This window comes from Amphiura filiformis, chromosome 2 (genome assembly GCF_039555335.1).
Source record: "Amphiura filiformis chromosome 2, Afil_fr2py, whole genome shotgun sequence".
Taxonomy (NCBI): domain Eukaryota; kingdom Metazoa; phylum Echinodermata; class Ophiuroidea; order Amphilepidida; family Amphiuridae; genus Amphiura; species Amphiura filiformis.
In genome coordinates this window covers 7,303,151-7,327,766 of record NC_092629.1, presented here as the reverse complement: position 1 = coordinate 7,327,766, position 24,616 = coordinate 7,303,151, and the positions used below count along the sequence as shown (strand labels likewise).

Below are 24,616 nucleotides of genomic sequence, written 5' to 3'. Positions count from 1 at the left end.
AATTCGACTTTTTTTGGTCACACGAGCCTTGTGGCACCCAACATTGATTGAAGGGGAGGGTTAGTGTTAGGAAAGTGTTTAGGCTTGACACCAAAGAAACCTCCACTTTATCACGTTAATAATAACGGAAATAAGGTCATACTATAGTGTACGTTTTCCATAAGTGTCCCAACACATTTTGGCCATGGTTGTATTTGAAAAGTTGAAAAAAATCATCTAATTTCAGTTTTTTGCTTATAACTCAAAAAGTAAATATGATATTGACACCAAATTTGGAGCAGTTAGAGATCTTATCATGTGGCTTTATCAAAAAAATTTTGGATGGCTACATTTGAAATTTAGGGACTGGTCACTTAAATTGTCTTTAAACGATATTTTGGCCCTGTCTAAGTTCACTATTCGTCACTTTAACTGTCAAAAACTTGGGTTTTAAAATGGAAAATTATTGTTTCCACCAATTAAAATGTCACATTACAGCTATAGAAGAAAATAAAAGTTATCACAACATCTCGTGATCAAAAAACAAATAAAGGAATAAAAGTTTGCTATCTTCTGAAGATGATGAAATTCTAATTTAGAAATTATGTGTAATATTATGATAATTACTTTTTTTTTATGTGCTATGTTATTTTTTATTTTATTAGAACGACGAATATAATATGATGAAGGATATTGTAAAATAATAACAAAAAAGAAAAGAAAAAGATATATAAATAAATTCAGGGGCTCGAACCCGTGTCCACTGTGCCTGTGGCAGATGCCGTATCCATTGGACCACAGAGCTGTATTACTTTAACAGGCTTAAACTGTAATATAATGCTATTCAAGATGCATGTATATAAATATCGCTCTACGGACGATAAACAGTCAAACAAATCACACTTTTACGGCATTTGTTTCATTAACTGAATATTTATCATATAGCAGGTGTTGGCTGACATTTGTGCTCCACATATATTTCAGTTTTGGGCCAGGGTAAAATGAATTTGGGACAAAAACGAACGATATACACGAATGAAAAAAGAAAAAGAAAGTAATATTATATTAAAATTCTTTACTCTTTAACGACGTGTATACCGTCCGATTTTGTCCCGTAGTCATTTATCCCGGACAAAAACTGAACTAAATGTGAAGCACAATGTCAGCCAACACCTGCTGTATGATAAATATTCAGTTAATGAAACAAATGCCGAAAAATGTATTTTTTGGACTGTATATCGTGTGTAGAGCGATATTTATATACATGCATGTTGAATAGCATTATATTATAGTTTAAGCCTGTTGAAGTTACACAGCTCTGTTGGCGAATGGATACGGCATCTGCCACAGGCGAGTGGACACGGGTTCGAGCCCTGAATTTATTTAGATTTCTTTTTCTTTTCTTTTTTTATTATTTTACAATATCCTTCATCATATTATATTCGTCGTTCTATTAATTTTTGCCAATGTCCGTCCTTCTTTTTTTCTGTATGTCTACCTATATTTTACTTTCTATACTTACTATAAGTTTCTTTGAAAGCGCTTTAATAAATTTCAGTCATAAAATGTAATTTAAGCCTACTCCTGCCGACTATGATTATATTTACACGATATACTCGTTGCAAATACCACATACATTTTTGATGCAAACGATGAAAATGATTAAGGTTTGGGGTTTTTTTTGTCTAAAAATTAGCTTTTTTTTAAATTTTAAGTATTTTTTTCCCAAAATCACTCTTTTAAAAGACTTCAATCAATTCCTGTCAACAAATATCATGTATTTCTGGCGATTAAATCACTACTCTTTCAAAATAAAACGTCATTTTACATAAAATACGTAGTTGGCATAGGCTAATAATGTTCAGAACGCACTGTAAAATACATGATATTGCGTATAAAACGTGACCGTATCCCTAAATCACATGAGGAAAATGCAATAATTTTTATATAAGTGAAAAGATAAATAGTTTCTCCGTTTTCATGTAAAATTTGAGGAAAATCCAAGCTATGGTTGAGGAGATATGGGCCAAAACACACATTTTAAAATTTGATGTTTTGTACCTTAGAGACAATGCTGGCCATAAGTGTTGGGACGGTTTGATAGGGTAATGTAAATAAGCCCCCCACTCCCCCGATCAATGTTGAATTCAACTTTTTTGGTCACACGAGCCTTGTGGCACCCAACATTGATTGGTGGGGTAGGGGGTGGGTTGGGGTGTTAGGAAAGTGTTTAGGCTTGACACCAAAGAAACCTCCACTTTATCACGTTAATAATAACGGAAATAAGGTCATACTATAGTGTACGTTTTCCATAAGTGTCCCAACACATTTTGGCCATGGTTGTAGTTGGGATGGTATTTTAACCAATTTGGTTTCCACATCATAATTTAATCACGATATAATTTATTCTCTTATTAACAGCCAGCTTAGATTTAAATTCATAGCACAGGGGGTTTCAAGGTCGAGTGAGGCAAGCGGTGTGTGGTGACAGATGAGCTGTTCCGTCCATTTGTGTCCCCTGCCAATAACAGCCAGCTTAAGATTTAAATTCATAGCACAGGGGGTTCCAAGGTCGAGCGAGGCAAGCGGTGTGTGGCGACAGAAAAGCTGTTCCGTCCATTTGTGTCCCCTGCTAATAACAGTCAACAAAGATTCATATTCATAGCACAGGGGGTTCCAAGGTCGAGTGATGCAAGCAGAGTGTGGCGACAGACAAGCTGTTCCGTCCATTTGTTTTCCTCCCCTGCCAATAGCGGCTTCCACTAACTAATGCTAATATTAAACCTACGACTTATACAGGTGAGGAGAATCATGATTTCTAGGATGGCGAAACCGGAGGAGGTGCTCGTCGTTGAAAACGATCAAGGCGAAGTGGTTAGAGAGTTTATGAAGGACACAGATTCTATCAACATGTATAAGAATATGAGGGAGACTCTGGGTAAGTGTTAACAACTCACAGAAGCGCCCTCTATAGTTGCAAATTGAGGGTTTCAATGGGTTCACCGTCAGTATGAAACCACAAAGCTTTTGTCTGGATTAGTGCAGAGTTCTGCATGTAGACTGCCCCTTGTCTACTGAGTATCATAGGGGACTGTCCCTTGCCCATTGATATAGCAGACTGCCCCATGAGTTGGTGGCTCTGAAAAGAGCCGTTGTAGTAGATTCAATGACTTAACATGTGTTCAAGTTTGGTGTGTTCCTAAAATTGGCCCATATTGGTCTGGAGTTATTTTGGTTTGCACAATACCTAGCCTAATTGACACTTGTAGCCATGTTAATTTAACAAGCACCCACCTGTGAAAGAAGGTTGTAATTGAGGTACGAATTAGTCCTTGAAACGTTTTGCTTTCTGTGTGTTTTATGACAGTGTATCTGACTCACTTGGATTATGCCGACACAGAACAGATAATGACGGACAAACTACACTTACAGGTCAACGGGCAGGAGTGGTCATGGAAGAATCTGAACACGGTAAGGTTAATGCAATGTTAAACTAAAAAAATTGATCTTACTACAGTCTGATTAGTTCGTAATCGGCAGGCCTTATAACATCGCGGATTAATATCAATATATTTTATTTGGAGAATTGTCTTATGACATCTTGCCAGAAGTATTATAAATTACTAATGGCAGTTATGTACTTTGTCTACTTTCTTTAACATGCAAAATATAGACCAGGCAGATCAACTATATCACCCTTAAATGTGGATCTACTTTTCGGCGTAGTGATAATTTCTCGCCGATTACGAGCTGATCAGAGTATAGCCAAGAGTTTTCAGATGAACCTTGGTAGCAAGACATGCGCCACAGCTGCTGAAGGCTGATGGTGATGATCAGTGGTGGCGGTGGTTGGCAGTCTTAGGCTTTGAAATGTGATTTTTGATAGGAAACCAGTCCAAAGAAATTCTTGCAACTCGCATTTGATGTTTAGAACCATATTTTGCGATGTTACTTGAAAACTGTTATGCTGTTTTTGTCTTGCCTGGACCACATTCTCTTTTGTTTCTCCACATGTTTGTCCGTATGTTACAAACATTTTGGATGGGCTGGAATTCTTGTTTGTGTTAGGAAGCAGGACTGTGAAATCCACACTCTATGTGTGGAAGATTACGGTCATGTCTTTCATACTTGTGGATGGATTTCAACTGCAATTAAGCCCATTTTGCTGTTCGAGAACAGCCTGCATCTTTGTGAGCCTGCAATGTAACATATACTTTTCACTTGAAATATTTGTATCACTTTGATCACAGTTATGTTGGGCGATCGGATCAATAAGCGGGGCAATGCATGAGGAAGATGAGAAGCGATTCCTGGTCACAGTCATCAAAGACTTACTGGGACTGTGTGAGCAGAAGAGAGGGAAAGACAACAAGGCCATCATCGCATCCAACATCATGTATGTGGTGGGACAGTATCCTCGCTTCCTGAGGGCGCATTGGAAGTTCCTCAAAACAGTCGTCAACAAACTCTTTGAATTCATGCATGGTAAGTTAACTTGTGCAAAACCTGAAATTGAAATAAATTCACTTGCAAGTATCACATCTCTACTCATCCATCGCCTGAGCTGCCCTTTGTTGGCCTGCAATCAGGCTTGGAAACAAGCGGGCATCCAGCTCTGTTTTGTGAACTGTTGGAAAGCGCCTGTAAGGGTACTACTACTAATAATGTTGACAGGCGCTGTTGCTTTTTACCACAGTAGCACCCTTTGCTAAAATGCTGTTGAAAAATGACAAATGTTCTTCTTTTCTTTTTTCATTTGCCCCTAATATGACACGTTTATTACCAAATTTTAAATAGATCCCCTTGTTCAGTAATGAAAATTACTCAAAAAGTAGCCCCTAGTCCTGTGCCTGTTATTTCCAGACCATGCTTCATTTTGACATGAGGCAAAGTTGCATTACTTACTGGTTAAATGGAGACCAATACGTGAACCCAGTATTACAAATATAATTGAGAAAATTTGCCTTTCTGGTGCATTTGGACATGTTCACTCGTTTTCAAGATTTGACTTTCTACTAGATGTATACATTTTCCTTGACAGATGGGTTATTCTTCATGCTTAACCACTGCTGATTCATTTTCTCAACAGAAACGCATGATGGTGTGCAAGATATGGCGTGCGACACTTTCATCAAAATCGCCCAGAAATGTCGGCGCCATTTTGTGCAGGTGCAGGTTGGAGAAGTGATGCCGTTTATTGAGGAGATTTTAGCCAGCATCAACACAATCATTTGTGACTTGCAACCTCAGCAGGTAAGCTGATTGAATGTGTAGTTTTTATAAGTAAAATCACATAACCCCTTCACAAGTGAGAAAATTCATCACAATTCAAGTTTGAATGACAAATCAGAGTACCAAAGGAGCCTAAATAAATAGCAAATGAGTTCAGTCGATATTTGATTGCAACCTCAAAAGGTCATAGACAGTGTATGTAACTATGATTTTGTATTTATGTCCATATATTTTTCATCTGTTTCAGGTGCACACATTTTATGAAGCTGTTGGCTACATGATCAGTGCGCAGACAGACAGTGTAGTACAAGAACATCTGATAGAGAAATACATGCTATTACCAAACCAAGTCTGGGATGGCATCATACTCCAGGCGACTCAAGTAAGACAAACCTTCAGTTATAATGGGCTGTTCCAGTTGAAATACATTCCCCTATGGAAAACATGACCTGTATCTCACACCCAGTGAGTGTGTATTTCAAATGGGGTTACCTGAATGGGTGTCTCTATTTGAAATCTGCGCCCTCGTGGGAGATTAAGGTTTTGTCTTCCATAGGGGATGTATGGATTTCAACTGGAATAGCCCAAACCGTATTGCAATAGTGTGATCCACAAGTAAAAATTGTCCCTTTGTGATGGACAGTCCGTGCTTGCAAGGCTGTCGATCATCCGTTTATCATAAAGGTAAGCTTGCCAATCAGTGCTTTTAATTTCAAATCAAGTAATGTGAAACAAAATCAGGTTGAGTGGGAATCTCTTGGATATAGGTTAAAGGCATATTCAGTCAATTTTTGTACAAAATATTTTGTGTAACTGGGCCTTATTTTTTTATCACAATATAATGAAAATGATATAGCTACCAATGAAATCAATTCACCTGTTCAGTAAATCTCATAAGACTTTGCAGGTGGACCCCTGATGTTTTCATTTGACGTTATACTGATGTGCACATTGGCGTGACAACATCAGAGGTCAAATGCATTGGCTTATAGGATTTACCAAAAAGGCCAATTAAGTGTGTCTGCTTATTTAACTGTCCGTAGAATAGTGTTTGGTGGTTGTTTTTTTCGTCTCCTGTATTATATTAAGAGTGCTTGTTTTTCTTTTGGTATGTGAAGTTATGGTGTATTGATATTGTTATTTTCTTGTTTTCAGAATGTGGAAGCTCTCCAAGACCATGAACAATTGATCTTTTCGGTAAATCCCATAATTCCTTGTGTTAGTACCCCTGATATTGTCATTTGACGTCACACCGACTTGCAATGCGCAGTAGCAGTGTTCACTAAACCATGTGCGCATCGACGTGACGTCAGATAACTATATCCGGGGTCTAACCACAAGGAATTGTGAGCTTACCGAAAAGATCAATTGAAAGAACAATGAAGAACAATAAATCAATCACTTGAGTGACAAAAATAAATCCCAATTGCTTTGTGAAAAAGTCAGAAAATGTTCAAAATATGTTTGTTATTGTATTCTCGGATTTTTCAAGCTTTCAGTGATTTGGAGGGGGGACATTAACCTTCTTCCCTGAAAAGGGGAAAAAAAGTTGACCAGTGAACAGTGTTTGGGGTTTTTCGTCGCCTTTGCCCTGTATTATGTTGACGTTACTTGTTTTTTCTTTTGGTATGTGAAGTTATGGTGTATTGACATTGTTATTTCTTGTTTTCAGAATGTGGAAGCTCTCCAAGACCATGAACATGTGAAACAGCTAGGCAGTATTCTCAAGACCAATGTCCGGGCTTGCAAGGCCGTCGGTCATCCATTCGTCATACAGGTAAGCTTGTCAATCAGTGCAAGCAGTTATTTTCAAATCAAGTACTGTAAAAGAAAATAACAGGATCACGTTGGGTTAGAATCTCTTCGATATAAATGGCATATTCAGTTATTTGACATTAACTAGCCTACAATATATTTTAAAAGTTGCTCCAATGTGCAAATGATGTCATTCTAGATCCAACTCTGAACCAGCAGTGTGGATACTCCAAGGAACCTCTGATGCACATTGTCTTTCACACAACACAAGAAATTCAATGTTTTTAGTTGAATAGTGACACAGCCTCTCGCAGGGCTGTGAACCTGTTGGATACAGCTTTTGGTGATATTGCAGTAGTTGTATGAATGTCAGATGATGTTATCAAAATGATTTTGTGAAAAATAAAACAGGTTGGCAGCTCTGTTATACTATGATCACTCTTAATAGGCCAGAATTTGGTTTTTGTTACTGTCAGTGAATTCTAAACTTACACCCACGTAATTGGCAATATCGTGCATGAAAATGACCTTAACCCTCTCCATGCAGGTGTCGACTGCAGACGACAAGTGTCAAATTTAGTTTTAATTCCAGAAATGTAAATTTGGAATCAGCATTGAAAATGCATTAAAATGAGTACAAACAAGCCTAGTATTGGGTCAGTGGTCTAAAAGATAACTCTTGATATTTTGAGAAAATATCTCGAAACTTTTTCTGGCTAGCATCATGCGCAGCATTGAGTCGATAAATGTTAATTGTGGAATTGGCATTGTGATTTTCAGCTCGGTAGGATCTACCTGGACATGTTACATGTGTACAAGTGTATGAGTGAGAACATCTCAGGAGCCATCACAAACAGCGGGGAAGGCGTCACAAAACAACCGGTCATCTGCAGCATGAGAACGGTCAAGAAAGAAACGCTCAAACTCATCTCAGGGTGGGTGAGCCGGTCAACGGATGCAAATATGGTAAGTGGTCAGTGAGGTTGCTTCTATGGCTATTTTTGCACAAAAGCTGCTGGTCATGTTTTAACCTACAGTAAAATTTAGTATTTCTTGACCAAACTGAAACACTAGTGGCTCCGCGATAAACATGCGAATATAGCGCGGTACAGAAGAGAGCATACTCGTGCCTTGCATTGCGTACACGCTTAGTACACTACATGGATGCAACGCGCATGTTCCAGTTTGGCCAAAAAAATACTTAATTTTAATGTAAGGGCACTACCAGCCAAATTATTGTTCTCTAAAGAACTAGTTTCATTGGTGCCCTGGCAGAACCGATAGTTGTATAATTCGCTTCTGAAGAATTTAAATTTTACGCTGGCTACCAAATTGTCTTCGTGTTGCGTTTTAAGTGTTCATTTAACACATAATTTATGGATGTTTTCTTTGTTATCAGGTGTGCGATAACTTCATCCCGCCTCTGCTAGAGGCCGTCTTGATGGACTACAAAGGTAACGTCCCGGGGGCACGAGAACCTGAAGTACTCAGTACCATGGCAACCATTGTCAACAAACTAGAGGTAAGAAAGATTGTTTTCTGTTTTTAGATTACATTAAAAAATGAGGATGGTTGGACATCCAGGAACATTATTCCTCTTTGTCCCCGGCCCCTTTGCACAAGCGCGCGCAACCGCTCATGGCAACCAGTTTGATGAATAGAAACTGATGTGAGCACACTGGTTTTACAAACCTTTTCCCTCTTGTGTGACGTCAGCTCGCCTAAGAGAATGATGTCTGAGAAAATTCAAGAGTTAGTGAATTAATATTACGAGGAGCTGTATAAATCACTCGGTTCCTCTTAAAAGACAGTACCTGAGAAATGGTTTGGTAGTGCATGAGAGCGTCAATAATGCAATCATATTGCATCAACAAGCCAATCATATTGCTAAGATTATAGCTTTTTTTTTTTTAATGACCAATATCACAGATAGTAGAAGTGAGGTGATCTTCATTGTTTTATTTTAATAATAACCTCATCTTTCCTCACCTACAGGGCCACATCACATCAGAAATTCCAAAGATATTTGATGCTGTATTCGAAAGTGTACATTAGAAATGATCAACAAGAACTTTGAAGAGTTTCCTGAACACAGGACCAACTTTTTCCTCTTATTACAAGCTGTTAACAGTCACTGCTTCACAGCACTTCTCAATATTCCTCCCAGGCAGTTTAAACTTGTGCTAGATTCTATCATCTGGGCGGTGAAACATACAATGAGAAATGTAGCTGACACAGGTGAGTCACAAGCCTATCTCTGCGGAATCCAGCAAAATGTATTGTTTTCAGACTGTCCCAACCCTACTTTTTTTTTGGACCCAAAATCACAGTTCTGACCCAAAACCACATGTGACCAAAAGAACATTTTTTGACCAATAACCACATTTTTGACACCAAGGAAAGATTCTGAAAACATAATAATGATATAAAATTGGATCAATTAAGCCCATATTTATTGGTGAGCTATGAGTTTTAAAATATTGGAAACCATCCAATTTTGTCATTATTATGTTTCGGATATATTCACACACTTGGATTCATTAAAACATAATAATGATAAAATTTTATGTTTTTTCACCCAAAATATTGAGGCTCAACCACATCATGTCCAATATTTTAAAGCTCATAGCTTGACCAAAAGATTTGTGTATTGGGTTCAAACAATCCAATTATATATCAACATTCCCTCATTTCTCCCTTTCAGTGGAGTGGGGAATCCATTGGCACCTCATGCCCAAACCGCACCACCCCCAAAGCCAAACCACTCCTCGACCCAAGCCATGCATGTTGAGATTTGAACCCGGGACCGCCTTAACCAGTGTGTCACGCAGCTCCCTTCATTTGAGCAGATGTTGGGAATGTTTTACCTGTAATTTGTAGATATCTTGTTACATTTTCTTGACACTAATGCCCATCTTTTTTCTTGCAGGTCTTGCAATACTTTACGGCTGGCTACAAAACGTATGGCAAGAAAACAATGCAGCACAGAGCTTCTACCAAACCTATTACACCGATATCTTACAACATGTTCTCTCTGTGGTCACAGACACATCACATACAGCAGGTAAGGAGTGCTTCCATTGGGCTATTCCAGATGAAATCCATACACCCAAGGGTGAAAATAAACATGCTACAGGCCTTGTTTCAGGCCCATTAGTTGCCTACTGTAGCCCATCGACCTTAAAAATGACCACACCAGGCTACATTTTTTGTACTGAACCGTAGCCTCCATAAGGCTCCATAACCATACAGTCCATAGTCCATACATATTAAAATCCCCAATAAATGGGGAACCAGAATGGGGTTTCTCTACCATGTGATGTCAGAAATTGAGCTATTATTGTTGAGAGTAGACTATTAGATTGGGCCATTGGATATTACACTATTTGGTTTAAATTCTGTTACCAAAATCAAAGTGAGCTCTAGACTAAATTTAGGTAAACCAGGACTTATTTTTCCCAAACTGAGTCCTGCTGGTAGAAAAGATCTTATTTTCACTCTTGCATACACCCCCTTATGGAAGACACAACCTTAATCTTCCACATAGGGAGTGTGAATTTCAAATGGGTTTACCTGAATGGGTGACTCCATTTGAAATCAATACCCCTTGTGTGGGAGATTAAGATTGTGTCTTTTGGAGAGGGTGTATGGATTTCAACTGGATTAGCCCATTCCCAAGTCAAAATGCAGTACTGTAAAAGTGGAATTTTAGTGCGATAAATTTTTTTGCAAGCTGCCAGTTTTGAACAGTTTCGCTTGCTTTTAAAACTCCTTGCTTGGAAAAATCGAATATATACACTCATTTTTGCAGTACAGCTGCTTGAAATATTAAAAAGCGTAAAAATTAATGTAGCTCGAAAATTTCCACTTTTCACCAGGTTGTACAACCTGCATGCAGGGTAAACACAGAAGTGGGGTTATGATTGGCTCTGATTAAACCTAAGAGCCCCAGTGATATTGCTGTCATAAAGCCCTCCTTTGCGTATATGTTATCTGGGAATTTGCATGCATCAGGAACCAGTTTTAGTGCGTTTTGCAAAAGCATGATGCATTGTGGTGATATCTTCTTTGGTACACATTATAAGCAGTGTTCGAATTTAGGAAAAATAAATGGTTGTCCCACGGACAACCAGAGTACAATTTCTGGTTAAGTTTTTGGTTCTCCGTGGGCCTACAAATGGGACTCGTGGGTAGATTTAAATATCGAATCAGTATTTTTGGTTGTCCGGCGACTTTTTAGTTGTCCCGGCAACGGACAACAAAATTTCTAACGCTGATACCATTTTAACATTTAACATTTCATATTTATTGAAAATAACATCGTGGCAAATAGCCAAATTGCGTCACTTTTTACAATATTAAAACATCAAAAATTATTTACTATTATTACACATAAAAGTTATTAAAATACATATTACAAGAAATAAACATAAGAAAAACATATAATATTCAGAATTATATTGCACATAATTATAAAATCTTATCTCCACACTCACCCCATCACACCACACTCACACACACCCCTGTCTGTGTTCGCCTCCAAACGTGGACATCGTGTTTTGCTATCTAACCGAGGACGTGTGTATGATGTTTTCATCGCTTAACCGTGGACTAAAATGGCGGATTTTTTTGTGTATAATTATAAGTCATCCCGTACCGTGCTCCAAATACACACCCTGGCAAAACATGTCTGCTGTGTTATTCATTAACAGATTCTGTAGGTTTACTCGGGAAGTGGTTGGAGCAGGCACTCTCTTTCGAGGGGAGTAAGAGCGTTGGCTCCTCTACAGCTCCTCGTAGTAAGTTGCATGTGCCATGACTTACTAACTCAAGTTAATGGCCATGGGTCCATACAGCTCTTGCAAAGCTGTTCTTGAGGAGATCAAAAGAGCATTCTGTAGCTCTCAACCTCATTTCAAAACACAGTGGCTCCCAGTTTGTGATTTTATCAATGGACCCATCATTTTTTGGGATTTCTCCCATATCACGGCACATCACACAGCTCAATTTTGGTGTGGGATGGTGCTTCAGTATATAATGGTGGCCACTAATGGTACCCGGGTGCTGCAGTGAAGCAAAAACAACATTGAGAATCGCTTGGAAAAAATGAATGGGAAAAGTAAGCCAAAGTAGTAGTTATGAATAGCCATCATGATATTTTGGGTTATTTGCATATTTATGAATAGTAATGAGCTTAATTTGCATATTGTGCCTGAAATTCCAATAATTCACTCTGCCACTGATTAACTTCTACCTTGTAGGATGATAGAGTATGATTATCTCTTGTGCTGTATTGTTTTGTATTTATTATTTAGTTATTTGCATGATGACAACTATTAATGGATTTATTTTGTATATTGTGCCTGTATTTAATTTTGTTAATGCACTCTGCAACCTACTCACAATATTTGATGAACTTCTTACTTGGTAGGATAATAGAGTATGATCACCTCTTGTGCTGTATGGATATCTATCAAGTTAATTTGCATATTTATGAGCTTATTTGCCTACTTTACCTGAAATTCTTTTGACTGCAGCTTTCACACAACACACAATAACCAATGAACTTCTAACTTGATAGGACGATAAGAGTATGAACAGCTCTAGTGCTGTATGGATTTGTATCAAGTTATTCGCATGTATGAATATTAATGAGTTTATGTGCCTGTTACCAACAATAACATGCAATAACCAATGAACTTCTAACTTGATAGGGTGATAGAGTATGATCACCTCTTGTGCTGTATAGTGTTCTATGTATATGAATATTAATGACCTAATTTGCATATCTGTTTTATTTTGTCATACAGGTTTGACGATGCATGCAAGTATCCTGGCATACATGTTTAGCATAATTGAGAGCAGTAAAATCACAGTGCATCTAGGTGCAAGCCAAAGCGAGAAAACAAATGACCTCTACATCAAAGAATTCACAGCTAGTCTTCTCAAAGCAGCTTTCTCGCATCTGCAAGAGTAAGTTCCTGAATTATTGCGAAGTATTATGTAAAAAATTACAAAATTTATAATAAATTTCATGTTTATATAATGGAAAGCTTAAGAATAGTTTCAAAATTCATTCCTGAATGTATATTCCTTCCGCCATCCAACATGAACTCTGAAAAACAAGTTCAAAACATTACGCAATCTATGAAAGCTACCTCAAATCAAATAAGTAAGTTGGCACATTATTGACGCAGTATAAAAAAACTGAATGATTCTTGCCTATTACGTGCTGATCATATTATATACATCTGTTTGTTAATCGAATTAATGCCCTTCCATTAACCATTTTCCTGTCGTTTTGTTTTTATCCCTTAGTGCCCAGATCCGGGTTTTTGTAACGGGACTATTCAGTTTGAACCAAGACATTCCTGCATTCAAAGAACATCTGAGGGACTTCCTGGTGCAAATAAAGGTACGTAAGGGGCTTGTCAGGCAAATGAGGTAATGGGGAGTCCAACTGACAAGCACACTATACACATCGAGGATTAATACAAGAGGAGGGTACAAATCATGTCACAATCACTTTTGTAGTCTGTTCTGTTTGTGAACACAGACTCTAAGTGCACCTTCCCCAGTGCTTATATTTGCGATGACCTGAAAAAGAACTTACAAGTGTTAAACCGTTTAAAACGCTTCGAAGATGTGAATAGAGGGCACAGTATGGTATAAGATCATAATTTTTCACAGTTTTATGAGGATGTACGTAGCGAGGGTGCTTGTTTAGGTCCTCGTTAAGCAGAGGTCTTCATTGTGTATTTTGTGTTGTTATGTTGGAGTCCTCAGAAGTAATGCAAGACACACGCATGTATGTGGGGGGTGTGTAATTGAAAATATTTCTAGAAATTTTGCAACATGAGTGAAAGAAATTTTCTATTTTACATGTTAAGAGCAAATACGATAACTTACACGCTCTCTGTCTTTTTGAAATACAGGAAATCGCAGGCGATGACTCCAGCGATCTTTTCTTAGAGGAACGAGAGACAGCCCTCAAACTTGCTCACGACGAGAAGCGAAAAGTGCAGATGTCGGTACCGGGTATAATCAACCCTCACGACATGCCAGAAGAAATGCAGGATTAATCTCCTTCCTCCACTGAAGAAACAATTTACTGTCATTAACAGATCTGTATCAGATCTGAATTATTGCTACAAGTTTTGAGGCGATTGCAAGCGAGAGGGCGTTCAATTCGTCCCAATTTCGGGACAATCAGTGGATTTGAGAACAGGGCATGCCTGCTTGAAGTATGGAGGTATTCAACATTGTATAGAACTTGAGTTGTCTTTCGACAACATGGATGCATTTATCTCTCTCTTCAGACATGGGTGAAAAGGGCTGCTCGTGTAACTTGAGCAAGGGTGCATACAGTGGTTCGAAAGCACATTAGTACAAGCTTTGGCTTGGAAACATCTCAATGGGTTTTCCAGATTAAATCCATACACCCTCTATGGAAGACATGACCTTAAATCATCTACACAGGGAGTGTGAATTTCAAAAGGAGTTATCTGAATGGGTGATTCCATTTGAAATCTTTCATGCCCTGTGTGGAAGAAAAAGGTCATGTGATGATGTCTTCCATAGGGGGTGTCTGGATTTTAACTGGAATAGCCCAATGCTGTTTAAGTTCATCACTCTCCTTTAGGCCCTTCGCACTTGATTATTAGTTTCCTGTTAAAGATTTTGAAAAAGGGACGAGGTGACTTTTAATTATTAATTATTAATTATCTTTTATTTTCTTTATTTAGTTTGAACTATTACAAGCAACCTTCAACTCATTTTGACTAGGGCGGGCATTTAATTATTTCACAACAATATTTGATTTTATAAATAAGTCAAGGTAGAGTTGTACTCTTTGTTTATTCATCATTATTGTTGATATTATTAAAGTCAGAAAATGGCAAGTTGATGTAGTTGAAAGTTAATTTAAAGGAGAAAATTAGAAATAAAAATAAAATAATTAATTATTTTGAGATTTTCAATTTTGGATGCGGGCGGTAAACAGGAAACTAATAATTAAGTGCGAAGGGCCTTATACAATGTACGTTATCAGCAGGGCAATGTGTACCTGGAATGCCTTCATTTGCACAATTGTAGCTGCTATATGCCAAAAAGGATGAATTTTGTTTGCTGTGCATCGTATTGGACAGAGTGTAGTTGAGAGTATGATAAGGCTTAAAATATCCACCTAACTAGGAAGAACTATTTGTTTTACAGAATGTACAAAAGTGTCCAGCACTTAATAGTGCCACTGATTGGCTGCTCAGGCCGGATAGTCGGTAACAGTAATTAAGCCCCTCCTAGTTTGTATAAAGGGTGATGACAGTTGTGCACTCTATGTAAAAGAAGTTCTGCTTCCTAGTGTAGACATGTATGTCAAATGTGCTATTCCAGGTGAAATCCTTACACCCTGTGGAAGACATTACCTTAATCGTCCACACAGGGGATGTAGACTTCAAATGGAGTCACCCATTCAAGTAACTAAATTTGAAGTACATCTCCTTGTGTGGGAGATTAAGCTCAAGTCCTGCAGGGAGGGTGTGGATTTCAAGTGGAATAGCCCAATAGCTCCACTTAGTTGATATGAAAGCTTTAAGTTGAATTTCTTTTGAAGTGAGGTAAAGAGCTGCAACAGGTTTTCCATAGGTTTAAAGTTCAGCTTATAATTGGCGAAAATTATTTGGTTTTTGTTACTGAGCATCTAGGGTAAGTGCTGTATGCACACCATTCTGTATCAATTCATGGATGATATGAATCTTTATATTTTTTGGCCAATTATAAGCTGAACAAACTCGTTTGGACCAACAGAAAAAAAAAGCCTAAGCATCGAGGTGATTCACTAAGAAAAATTGCTCAGCTTCAAAGAGAGCCCTTGCCTTCATTTAGCAAGATAACAAATATGGTGGGGTGTGCAGTTGAACTGATTGCTTTATTGATTGGATATAAAATCGTCATTATAATTGCAGCCGTAACGGTACGTACGTCGTACAGTGATCAAGAATGCGTGCCTGGAGCAAGATATACATACAAAATACAGCCGTTTGACTTGTGAGAAACCCTGGTGTACATGCAAAAGGTCAAATAGTTGCGTACAATTTCATACACGCACCTTGCACTAGACGCACAATAACTTATTTGTGGCACAGGGTTAATGGTGCTTTGGGGCATTCATTGGCCAAGTCAGGGCTAGATATTTGGCGGGAACCGATTCTCACACAGATCCTCCTGGGTAGATTTGCGAGAATCCAAGTAGATTCTTGTTGATATTATGTAATTGGAGGAGAATCAAAAGATTCTTGTCATTTTCTTGATTGCGAATTTAAATGGATTCTGGCAGCAAACAAGGAACTGTTAGCCCTGCAAGAGTACCAAGATAACTTTCTTTCAATCCAATTATAGCTAGAGACCAAGAATATTTGGGCTGCATACCTAGCTACCAGTTGTATAATCACCTGTACCAACAACGACGCACAGAATTATTACCGGGTACATCCTTTTGTCATGGTAATGAGAACTAACTGCTGATTAGACAAAAAGGAGTTTTCATTATCAATTGGACCAATCGGCAACATTGTTAGAATAATTTCACCACACAAAAAAATTGGGGTGAATTATTTTCAAAGCTCCATTTTGATTGGTGATTCAAGTGAAGATATCATGTAATTGACCAATCGGTGGCAATGTTAGATCGGCAGGTAGTGCTCAGGGGGTTAACCTTTTTTTTATTGACTCCCAATCTTTGTATATTCCTCTTATTACATTATTTATGTCCAGTTCGGGGTTATAGCCTAGACAATGCACCATTTGAGGTTACTGTTCAGACCCAGGCTACCTTTCATTCATTCATATTTATTTGGCAAAAAGCGACATAAAATTGTACAATGAAACATACAAAAATTAACACATTGAAAAGCTGCACACCAAAAAGACACCAAAATGCCGAATTGCCAGGATGACCCATAAAGTCTAGCTTCCTGTGTAGACTTAATTCCAATGGGGTCCCACAAAAGAACAAAAAGATGCCTGGGAGCGTGCGAAACAATAAGATAAAATAAAGGCGGGGACCTAAAGGAGTAAGCTACACAAATTCAGCAGACTCATGGGTCATAGCAACTCTAGCCAGGTATTTTTTCATAGCATGTTTATAAGTACATTTGTCCAGAATGGATTTGATATGCGAAGGTAGGTTATTCCAATCAAGAGTTGCATGGTAGAAAAAAGATTTTTTGGTATTTGAACCAACTCTTGGGACATGGAAATTCCAAGAGCTTGACCTAGTGGCATGAGAATGAATATCAGAAATTTTGGTAAAAACTGGGTAAGATAAGAAGGGCCCTGTGAATGGAAAATATTGTACATGTGGTTGAGTCTCAGCTGCCTAGCCCTGTTTTGGATATCTAGAAGTTTAACTAAGTCAAATTCAACCTGACCAACATGATCTCTGGGAGCTAGGTTCAAAATAACTTTTGGACATTATAATGCATACAGCCTGTAGTACGGCCCTCTATAACAATACGCATAGTATCAACACATCCGCCAATGGCCTCAAATTGAGCATGTTATGGTATATAGCCACAGGTGCAACTGGTAGCCAAGTATGAGCCCATGTTGTATATTTTCTTTTTTAGCCAGGATATCACTAAGTTTCTAAGATCCTTGGGAAAATCCAAAGCTGTGTATTTTTTTTTTTCAGTCTATGGCATTCATATCAGGGGGTTATCGCAAGAAGAAGGTCCTATCTGCAATAGGTGTTGGATATGTATGATAGTGCAGGAATTCTTGCTAGCATAGTTGCCAGGGAATAAAATATGTCCACAGAAAGTGAATGGACTATTCCAATTGAAATACATACATGAGGGGGGGGGATAATCTGAAAATTATGTTGAGGAGAATTGGCCAAGATTATTGTTTTGCTACGGATGGGGCAGTATAAGGCCAAGACGGTGGCCACAAATGCCCACTCCCCATGGTGCTGTCTCTCTCAAGGATCTGTAAGATAAATATGTTGAAGTAAGGTGACAATCCTGCCGTATTGTTATTGTTGTTGTAAGATAATGTCCAAAGCAGTTGATGTATAGTTTGTCTTTATGTCCCAAAGAGAAAAGACCCAAGAGTCCCAACTCTGCCATGTTTGTGTGTGGCTCATGGAGGGTAAAGTACTGTACCTCCAGTAGTTAGGCTGGTGGGTAAGCATTACTAGATCTCGCACGCTGCTGAGATTGAGACCTGTTTATCCAAGACAGTCTGTGTAGCTCAGTGATTAGGGCATCGGACTCACTATCTGAAGCTCAAATCCCACAGGCAGGTATTTCCAGAGGTTTTTTTTCCTCTTGCATAGTTGTATGTTATGTTTCTATTACAATATCATGTTATTTTCATGCACCTGCCGACACAGACACATGTTGTTTGATTTGGGGCTAATTGCAATAAATACCAGAGGTACACTATTTTGTTCTCCGTCATGACAAACCAATGTGGCAGGCAGATTGGCCATAGTGTTACACACTCTTTGGGTCTAATCTCGACACCATTTTTCACTCTGATGTGGCAGTAACGTTACTGCCACATCGGGGAGAAGAAAAATGTACAAAAATCTTCATATGTTTATTTATATTTTTTTGTTACTCAAGAGCAACTGGTATTAAAAAACTATTTGTAAAAAATGTAATGTAATGTTTTCTGGTTTTTTATTAATGGGACTCCCCCAGTGGTGTAGCTGGGATTTTCCAGATGGGGGACGGGCAGGATACTACTTATTTTGTATCAAATCATAATGGCTACTTGCCTACTTCCTTTATACATTCTAGTTGTAGAGACAAGGTACTTGTACAAATGAATTGTTTCAAAAATACACTACCCTTGGCCTAGAAATTCCCCAGGTAGTGGTAGAATGGGGTAGTCTAGTTGAAATCCATACACTCCGTATGGAATACATGATATTAATATCTCACAAAGGGAATGTGAATTTCAAATGGGGTTAGCTGAATGGGTAACTCCATTTGAAATATACACTGCCTGTGTGGAAGGTTACATCTTCCATGGGGGTGTATGGGTTTCAACTGGAATGTAGAGCTGTACATTTATAGTTTACAAATCAGGTTAAGTAGACAAATAGCAATGGGCTATTCCAGTTGTAGTCCACACACTCCCTATGGGAGACTTAGCCTTATTTTCCCTCACAGGGGATGTAGATCTCAAGTGGAGTCACTCACTGTGGTAATCTCATTTGAAATTCACTTTGGGAAGATAAAAGGTCATGTCATCTTTAGGGGCGTGATGGATTTCAACAAGAATAGCTCGATATGCTAACTAGCAGTAACTATGGTAACAGAATGTGTGCAACTTCATATAATTTTGAGATCTTGATATGCTGAGGAGACAGACGGTCTCTCAGGCCTCCTTTGAAAGCAGTGCTGTACATTGAATGGAGCTAACCTGGGGTCCATTTCACTAAACTTTTTACCCGTAGTAACTCAAGTAACCATTCGTAAAATTACGAATACCCAATACTAGACGTAAATTTATGAAGGGTCCCTGTAGTAAATCCCTATTACTTGCAAGTGTGCCATTCATAAGAAAGTTGAGTGAAATGGATGAGTCATAAGTTAAAACGATTTCGAGACGTACGAAGCTGCATAAACATGATAAAGTTAAGAGAAATGGACCACAGGATAAAATAAATAAGATATAGGCCTAAATGAAACTCTACCTCCCAAAACTTTTTGAGATGATGCCACTAACTTGTCATAAAGGTGCGACTTTGTCTTTCGTAAAAATAACGAAATTGTAAGAAAGCAATTCTACAGATGCAACAAAAATAAATATGTTGGACTTTACTGTAAAGCTATAATTTTAATTTTTCTGGAATACAGAAAACGGGCAAAAATCACAGAATCAGGAGTACGAAGTAGAAATGGAAGTAATCATGAAATTGCGTAAAAAACACCTATTAAATTCAACAAATCACCACTTCAAAATGAAATTTGATAAATGATAACACATAATCATGGTCAATTTGCTGACAGCTTCCATTTCACTAAACTTTATGCGCAAAACCACTTGTAACTTACAATGCATCATAAAATCCATTTTACTAAAATGTAAATGGAAAATAGAGAAAACAATTTAGAAAAGGGAAAAATTGTGGCTTTTACCGTACTTATGTGTCCTATAATGGTGTATTCCAGTTGAAATCCATACATCCCTGTGAAAGACATGCCCTTCTGCCGTACAGGGAGTGGGAATTTTAAATGGTGTTTAGGAGGTGTGTGGATTTTAAGTCGGGGGTAGCGCTAGGTTTTCAAACAAGGGGTTACAAATTCGAAATTTTGTGAATCTATGGATCCAAAACAATAAAAATGAAGGGTTCTAAAATGACCCTTAGCAAGCTCTAAATTGTAATTTTGTGCGCCAAAAGCTAAAAGAATGCGCCTATGACCCCATGGCACAAGTTAGCGCTAGCCCTGTTTCAAATGGAATTGCCCAATACTGGCTTTAAAGTAACACAAAGTCTGCAATTTATGGAAACCAAGATATAGGCAAAAAGTGAGGAGGAAAATAACATAAGAAAATGGATATATAAAAGGTTTGTAACTTTGCAACTAGGTTTTCAAGAGACCTGGCGATTCAACATTGGTAAGATACTGTGCAAGTAAGTTAGTAATGGTAGTAACTCAATTTTCAAAATTTCCAACTTTGGCTTGAGTGAATCAGATCGGGTCACTAAGTTTTTGCATTTGAGCTCTTCATTTGCGAGGGGTGTTAAATTGGGAATGGAATTTAGATTGACTGTCACTTAAATACTCATTTCAGTATTTTGGGGTATTATTTTGGTGTTTATTTAATGTCCCATAACCATGAAAGCATTGCAGTAACCATGAAAGTACCATTTTAAAAATCTTAGGTAAATATCATCTTTTCCAACTGTCTGCAAAATATTGCCTTGGTGAATGAGACTACTGAAGTACAGGATTTGAAGAAGTCTTTCAACTAGACTAAAGCTAACTTTTAGCGATGAAAACCACAACTTGATTTGCCCAGCCATTTGCCATTAAACATGATTGAGATGTTAGTATGATAGCATTATTGTTAAAAACAATGTACTGTCATTTTGAAGAAATCTTTCTACATAAAAAAAAAAGAATATCAATGTTAGCAAGTGAACTTGATACGAGATACTGAAAGAAAAGCTAACACACATTTCAGTTCATTTATTTGTCAAAATAATACCTTAACTTAACATCATTCAGTATTTAAGCACCAATTAAGTAAAAAGGATATTAGGTGACAAAAAACTCTGTTCTACAGGTGGACTTATTTTCCACACAATTTCAGTCAAAAGCAATACATTTTGGCCAAAAAATATGGCCAAAATAAAATATGAATCGTAAAAGCCAATCTGAATCACTGGCTATTCCATTTAAAATCCACACTACCCCTGTGGAAGATTTAGCTTAAAGTCTTCCACAGAGGGAGTATAAGTTTTGAATATAATAGACAATTGGGTAACTTCCATTTGAACTACTCACTCCATTTGTGGAAGATATAGGTAAAACCATTATACGGGGTGTATGGGTTTCAAAATGATTAACTCTGACCAATTACATTTGAAAAACATACTCCCCCAGTGGAATATATTTCCAAAATCTTCAACAGCGGTAGTGTGGATTTTAAATGGAATAGCCCATTCAGTCAAAATCAATCCATTTTGGCCAAAAAATATGGCTAAAATAAATTATGATTTGCAAGAACACAATCTGGATCGGTCTGACCCGTAGAACAGGGTTCTTTTCCGCCTTTCATGTATGTATTATAACTACAGCACTGTATATTCGGGCTTTTGTACCCATTGTTTTCGTTACCCTACATTTTACCCAATTGGGTATCTTGAAAAACATTGTGATATACCAAATTTTTTCTTGTTTGACCATGTAAATATTGTACAAATAATTATAACTGGTGGTTTCTCCCGTCAGTGTGAAGAAATAACTGAAAGAACAAGATTATGTTCAACTTTATATGTATTTTTGATGACGATTTATGTAGAAAACATGGAAATGATACGATTTTGTATTAATAAGGTTGGTCATGAGGCATTTTCTGAAAACTAGATGTTCTGAGCATGTTTAAAACACTAGAGAAGGGCACAATACAATGATCAACATGTCTTTTATTTGAAGCGAATCAGACATACTGTCAAGTTACATATTCTTTGTATCTGATTGTTTTACCAACAATTTATGTAGGTAATAAGCTAAAATGACTAATAATGCTAATTACCATGACAATACTTTGCTAAAAATCAATGCATAAATGTTCATGGTATTTTTATTTTGCAGAATATTGCCTTGAAATGTCAAAGAGTTACTAATGTATTGCACTGTCTATCTTCCATAATTTACATAATTAGTGAGCTAATTTGCATAAGGTTATTTATGCAAATTAGGGTGAATGTTATTTATGCAAATTAGGACGGTTAGTTAATTGATTTTGCATAAATGCTATAATAAGTCATTAGGAACACTTTGACCAAGTTTCAAAACAATATTCTGTGAAATAAAAATGACATGAACATTTATGCATTGATTTTTGGCTTAAGGGTATACAAGGTATTGCTGGTCGAAGCAGCCAAAAAAATTGATTTTTATAATCTGAATCAATATATTATTGACAAATTATACTTTGGTGTTTTTTAAAGGTTCATTCTACAAATCATATACTTTGAAAACTTGCTTAATTTATTATTGTTAATGAGTTATGTACGTTTTACAAAAGTGTTGTTGTTTCAGCCCTCTTTACAACAACTCAAGAACCACAGGACCTACAAAAGTATATCTGTGATATTTGAATTCTTCTACATGCTCCTATGAATTGAGCAATGCAATTTTTGCTGAAGCTCACTACCATTCGCAAGATGCTGTTAACTACTTTTTTTCTGCTGCTTCGACCAACAATACATCCTATAATCTTAAGGATTCATGGGCACTTTCAAGTCATTATCTACATTAACTACATTATTGGTAAAAGCAATACAATATTAGACATATAAAATGCATGTATTATAAAAACCGGAGGTCCGATGTGCATCACACAAAAGACATATTGATATATGTGTCCACTCAATCAGTGTTTAAATCATATTTGGAGCATTTTCAAAATGCCTGTTGATCCAACTGGGCTACCTGTGACCTAGTTGTTATGTCATTTATATTGTCTGTGTGTTGATAGACTGTATTAAAAAAGCTTACAAAGCATGTAAGAGATTCTGTCCGCAACTGGTGGCACAGTAACAAGTTGTCTTATAGCGACACTTTTCATTTCATTTACCGTATCCATATAATTTGAATCTTTATTCTGTAACTGTTTCCATGTAAGTGATGTCAGTTTTCAGGCATGTGCGATGTGCCTGATTTCAAGTATTTTGTTACTCCAAATTTCCTCACTTATTAATTTATTTTCAGCCCGTTTTAAGGCTTTACACCCATTCTGTTATATAACATTGTGTAAAGTTACATATTACGTCCTTTCATGTCTATTGCCAGTTCGAGGCTCTCCCCGCATATGGCGGAACTGTGCAATAGGCGAATAACACAAATTCACATGCTTTTTCCCTCAAAGTCACTTCAGGCCACTTACATCTATGAGTAAGTTAAGGGGGTACTACACCCCTGGCCAATTTTGTGCCTATTTTTGCATTTTTCTCAAAAATTATAGCGCATTGGTGACAAGTAAGATATGGATATTATAGGGGCAAGGACTACAACTACTGCACTGAAAATTCAGCAACTCAAAGCAAGTAGTTATTGATTTATTGATCAAATATTGGTTTTCCCTCATTTTTGACTGTAACTCCACAACTGTTGTCTGTGCTGAAATAAAATTTCCAGTTCAGTAGTTGTAGTCCTTGCCCCTATAATATACATACCTTACTTGTCACCAATGTGCTATAATTTTCGAGTAAAATGCAAAAATGTGCACAAAATTGGCCAGGGGTGTAGTACCCCCTTAAGAATCAAATTTAAGTATTGCAAAAAAATGTGGCATGTTAGTTGCGTGCTTTAGTGGTCTAGGACTTTGATGCAAAGTCCCTAGAGAAGATAGCTTGCCCTTCCCAGAATCCTTTGCAACATGATACATCACCTCATTTCTTCAAATAGACACTCCCATTACTTTTTACAGCTTCCTTTTGTTTTCAGTTTGAGTATAGACTGGCTGAACATGGGTTGATAATCAAAAAATAAACATATTTTGCAAGATCTGGATGTGCTCTGTTCATTGCGGTACATTTTGTCACTCTTGACCCATGTTACACTATAGCCAATCAGTACAGAAATTGAAATTGGAGAAGTGCATTGTGGGAAGTGTAAGATATCGTATTTGTTTCGTCCCTATAATTGCTGGTTTAATCTCGGCCGAACTGATCCATTTCTTTGGTGTATTCGATTTTAAGATTTAATATAGGGCGTGATTATCATTTGTACAGTATTTTTATGGGACATTTAAAGTGCATATCGAATTGCATTCTGAATACAAGGAATGTCCTTCCGATATCAAGATTTGAAATTGGCGATATAAAACACATTTTATGGCAAATTATTTATTCATATTTAACAGTCCTCGAAGTAAAATTTATAAATCTACTGATATCTACTTA

At 37.3% G+C, this 24,616-nt stretch overlaps 1 protein-coding gene across 1 annotated transcript in view; it reads left to right on the top strand.

Annotated features, from left to right (window-relative positions):
- LOC140145834 (exportin-1-like) overlaps positions 1 to 16,804 on the top strand; it is a 44,617-nt gene extending 27,813 nt beyond the window's left edge. Inside the window, 14 exon segments of the mRNA XM_072167519.1 lie at positions 2,779 to 2,917; positions 3,347 to 3,450; positions 4,230 to 4,464; positions 5,069 to 5,232; positions 5,459 to 5,593; positions 6,884 to 6,988; positions 7,747 to 7,932; positions 8,366 to 8,488; positions 8,962 to 9,009; positions 9,012 to 9,204; positions 9,896 to 10,030; positions 12,777 to 12,939; positions 13,285 to 13,381; positions 13,902 to 16,804. Of these exon segments, the coding sequence (XP_072023620.1) occupies positions 2,779 to 2,917; positions 3,347 to 3,450; positions 4,230 to 4,464; positions 5,069 to 5,232; positions 5,459 to 5,593; positions 6,884 to 6,988; positions 7,747 to 7,932; positions 8,366 to 8,488; positions 8,962 to 9,009; positions 9,012 to 9,204; positions 9,896 to 10,030; positions 12,777 to 12,939; positions 13,285 to 13,381; positions 13,902 to 14,048 (1,974 nt within the window). The 3' untranslated portion in view covers positions 14,049 to 16,804.
- Positions 16,805 to 24,616: the final 7,812 nt, after the last annotated feature.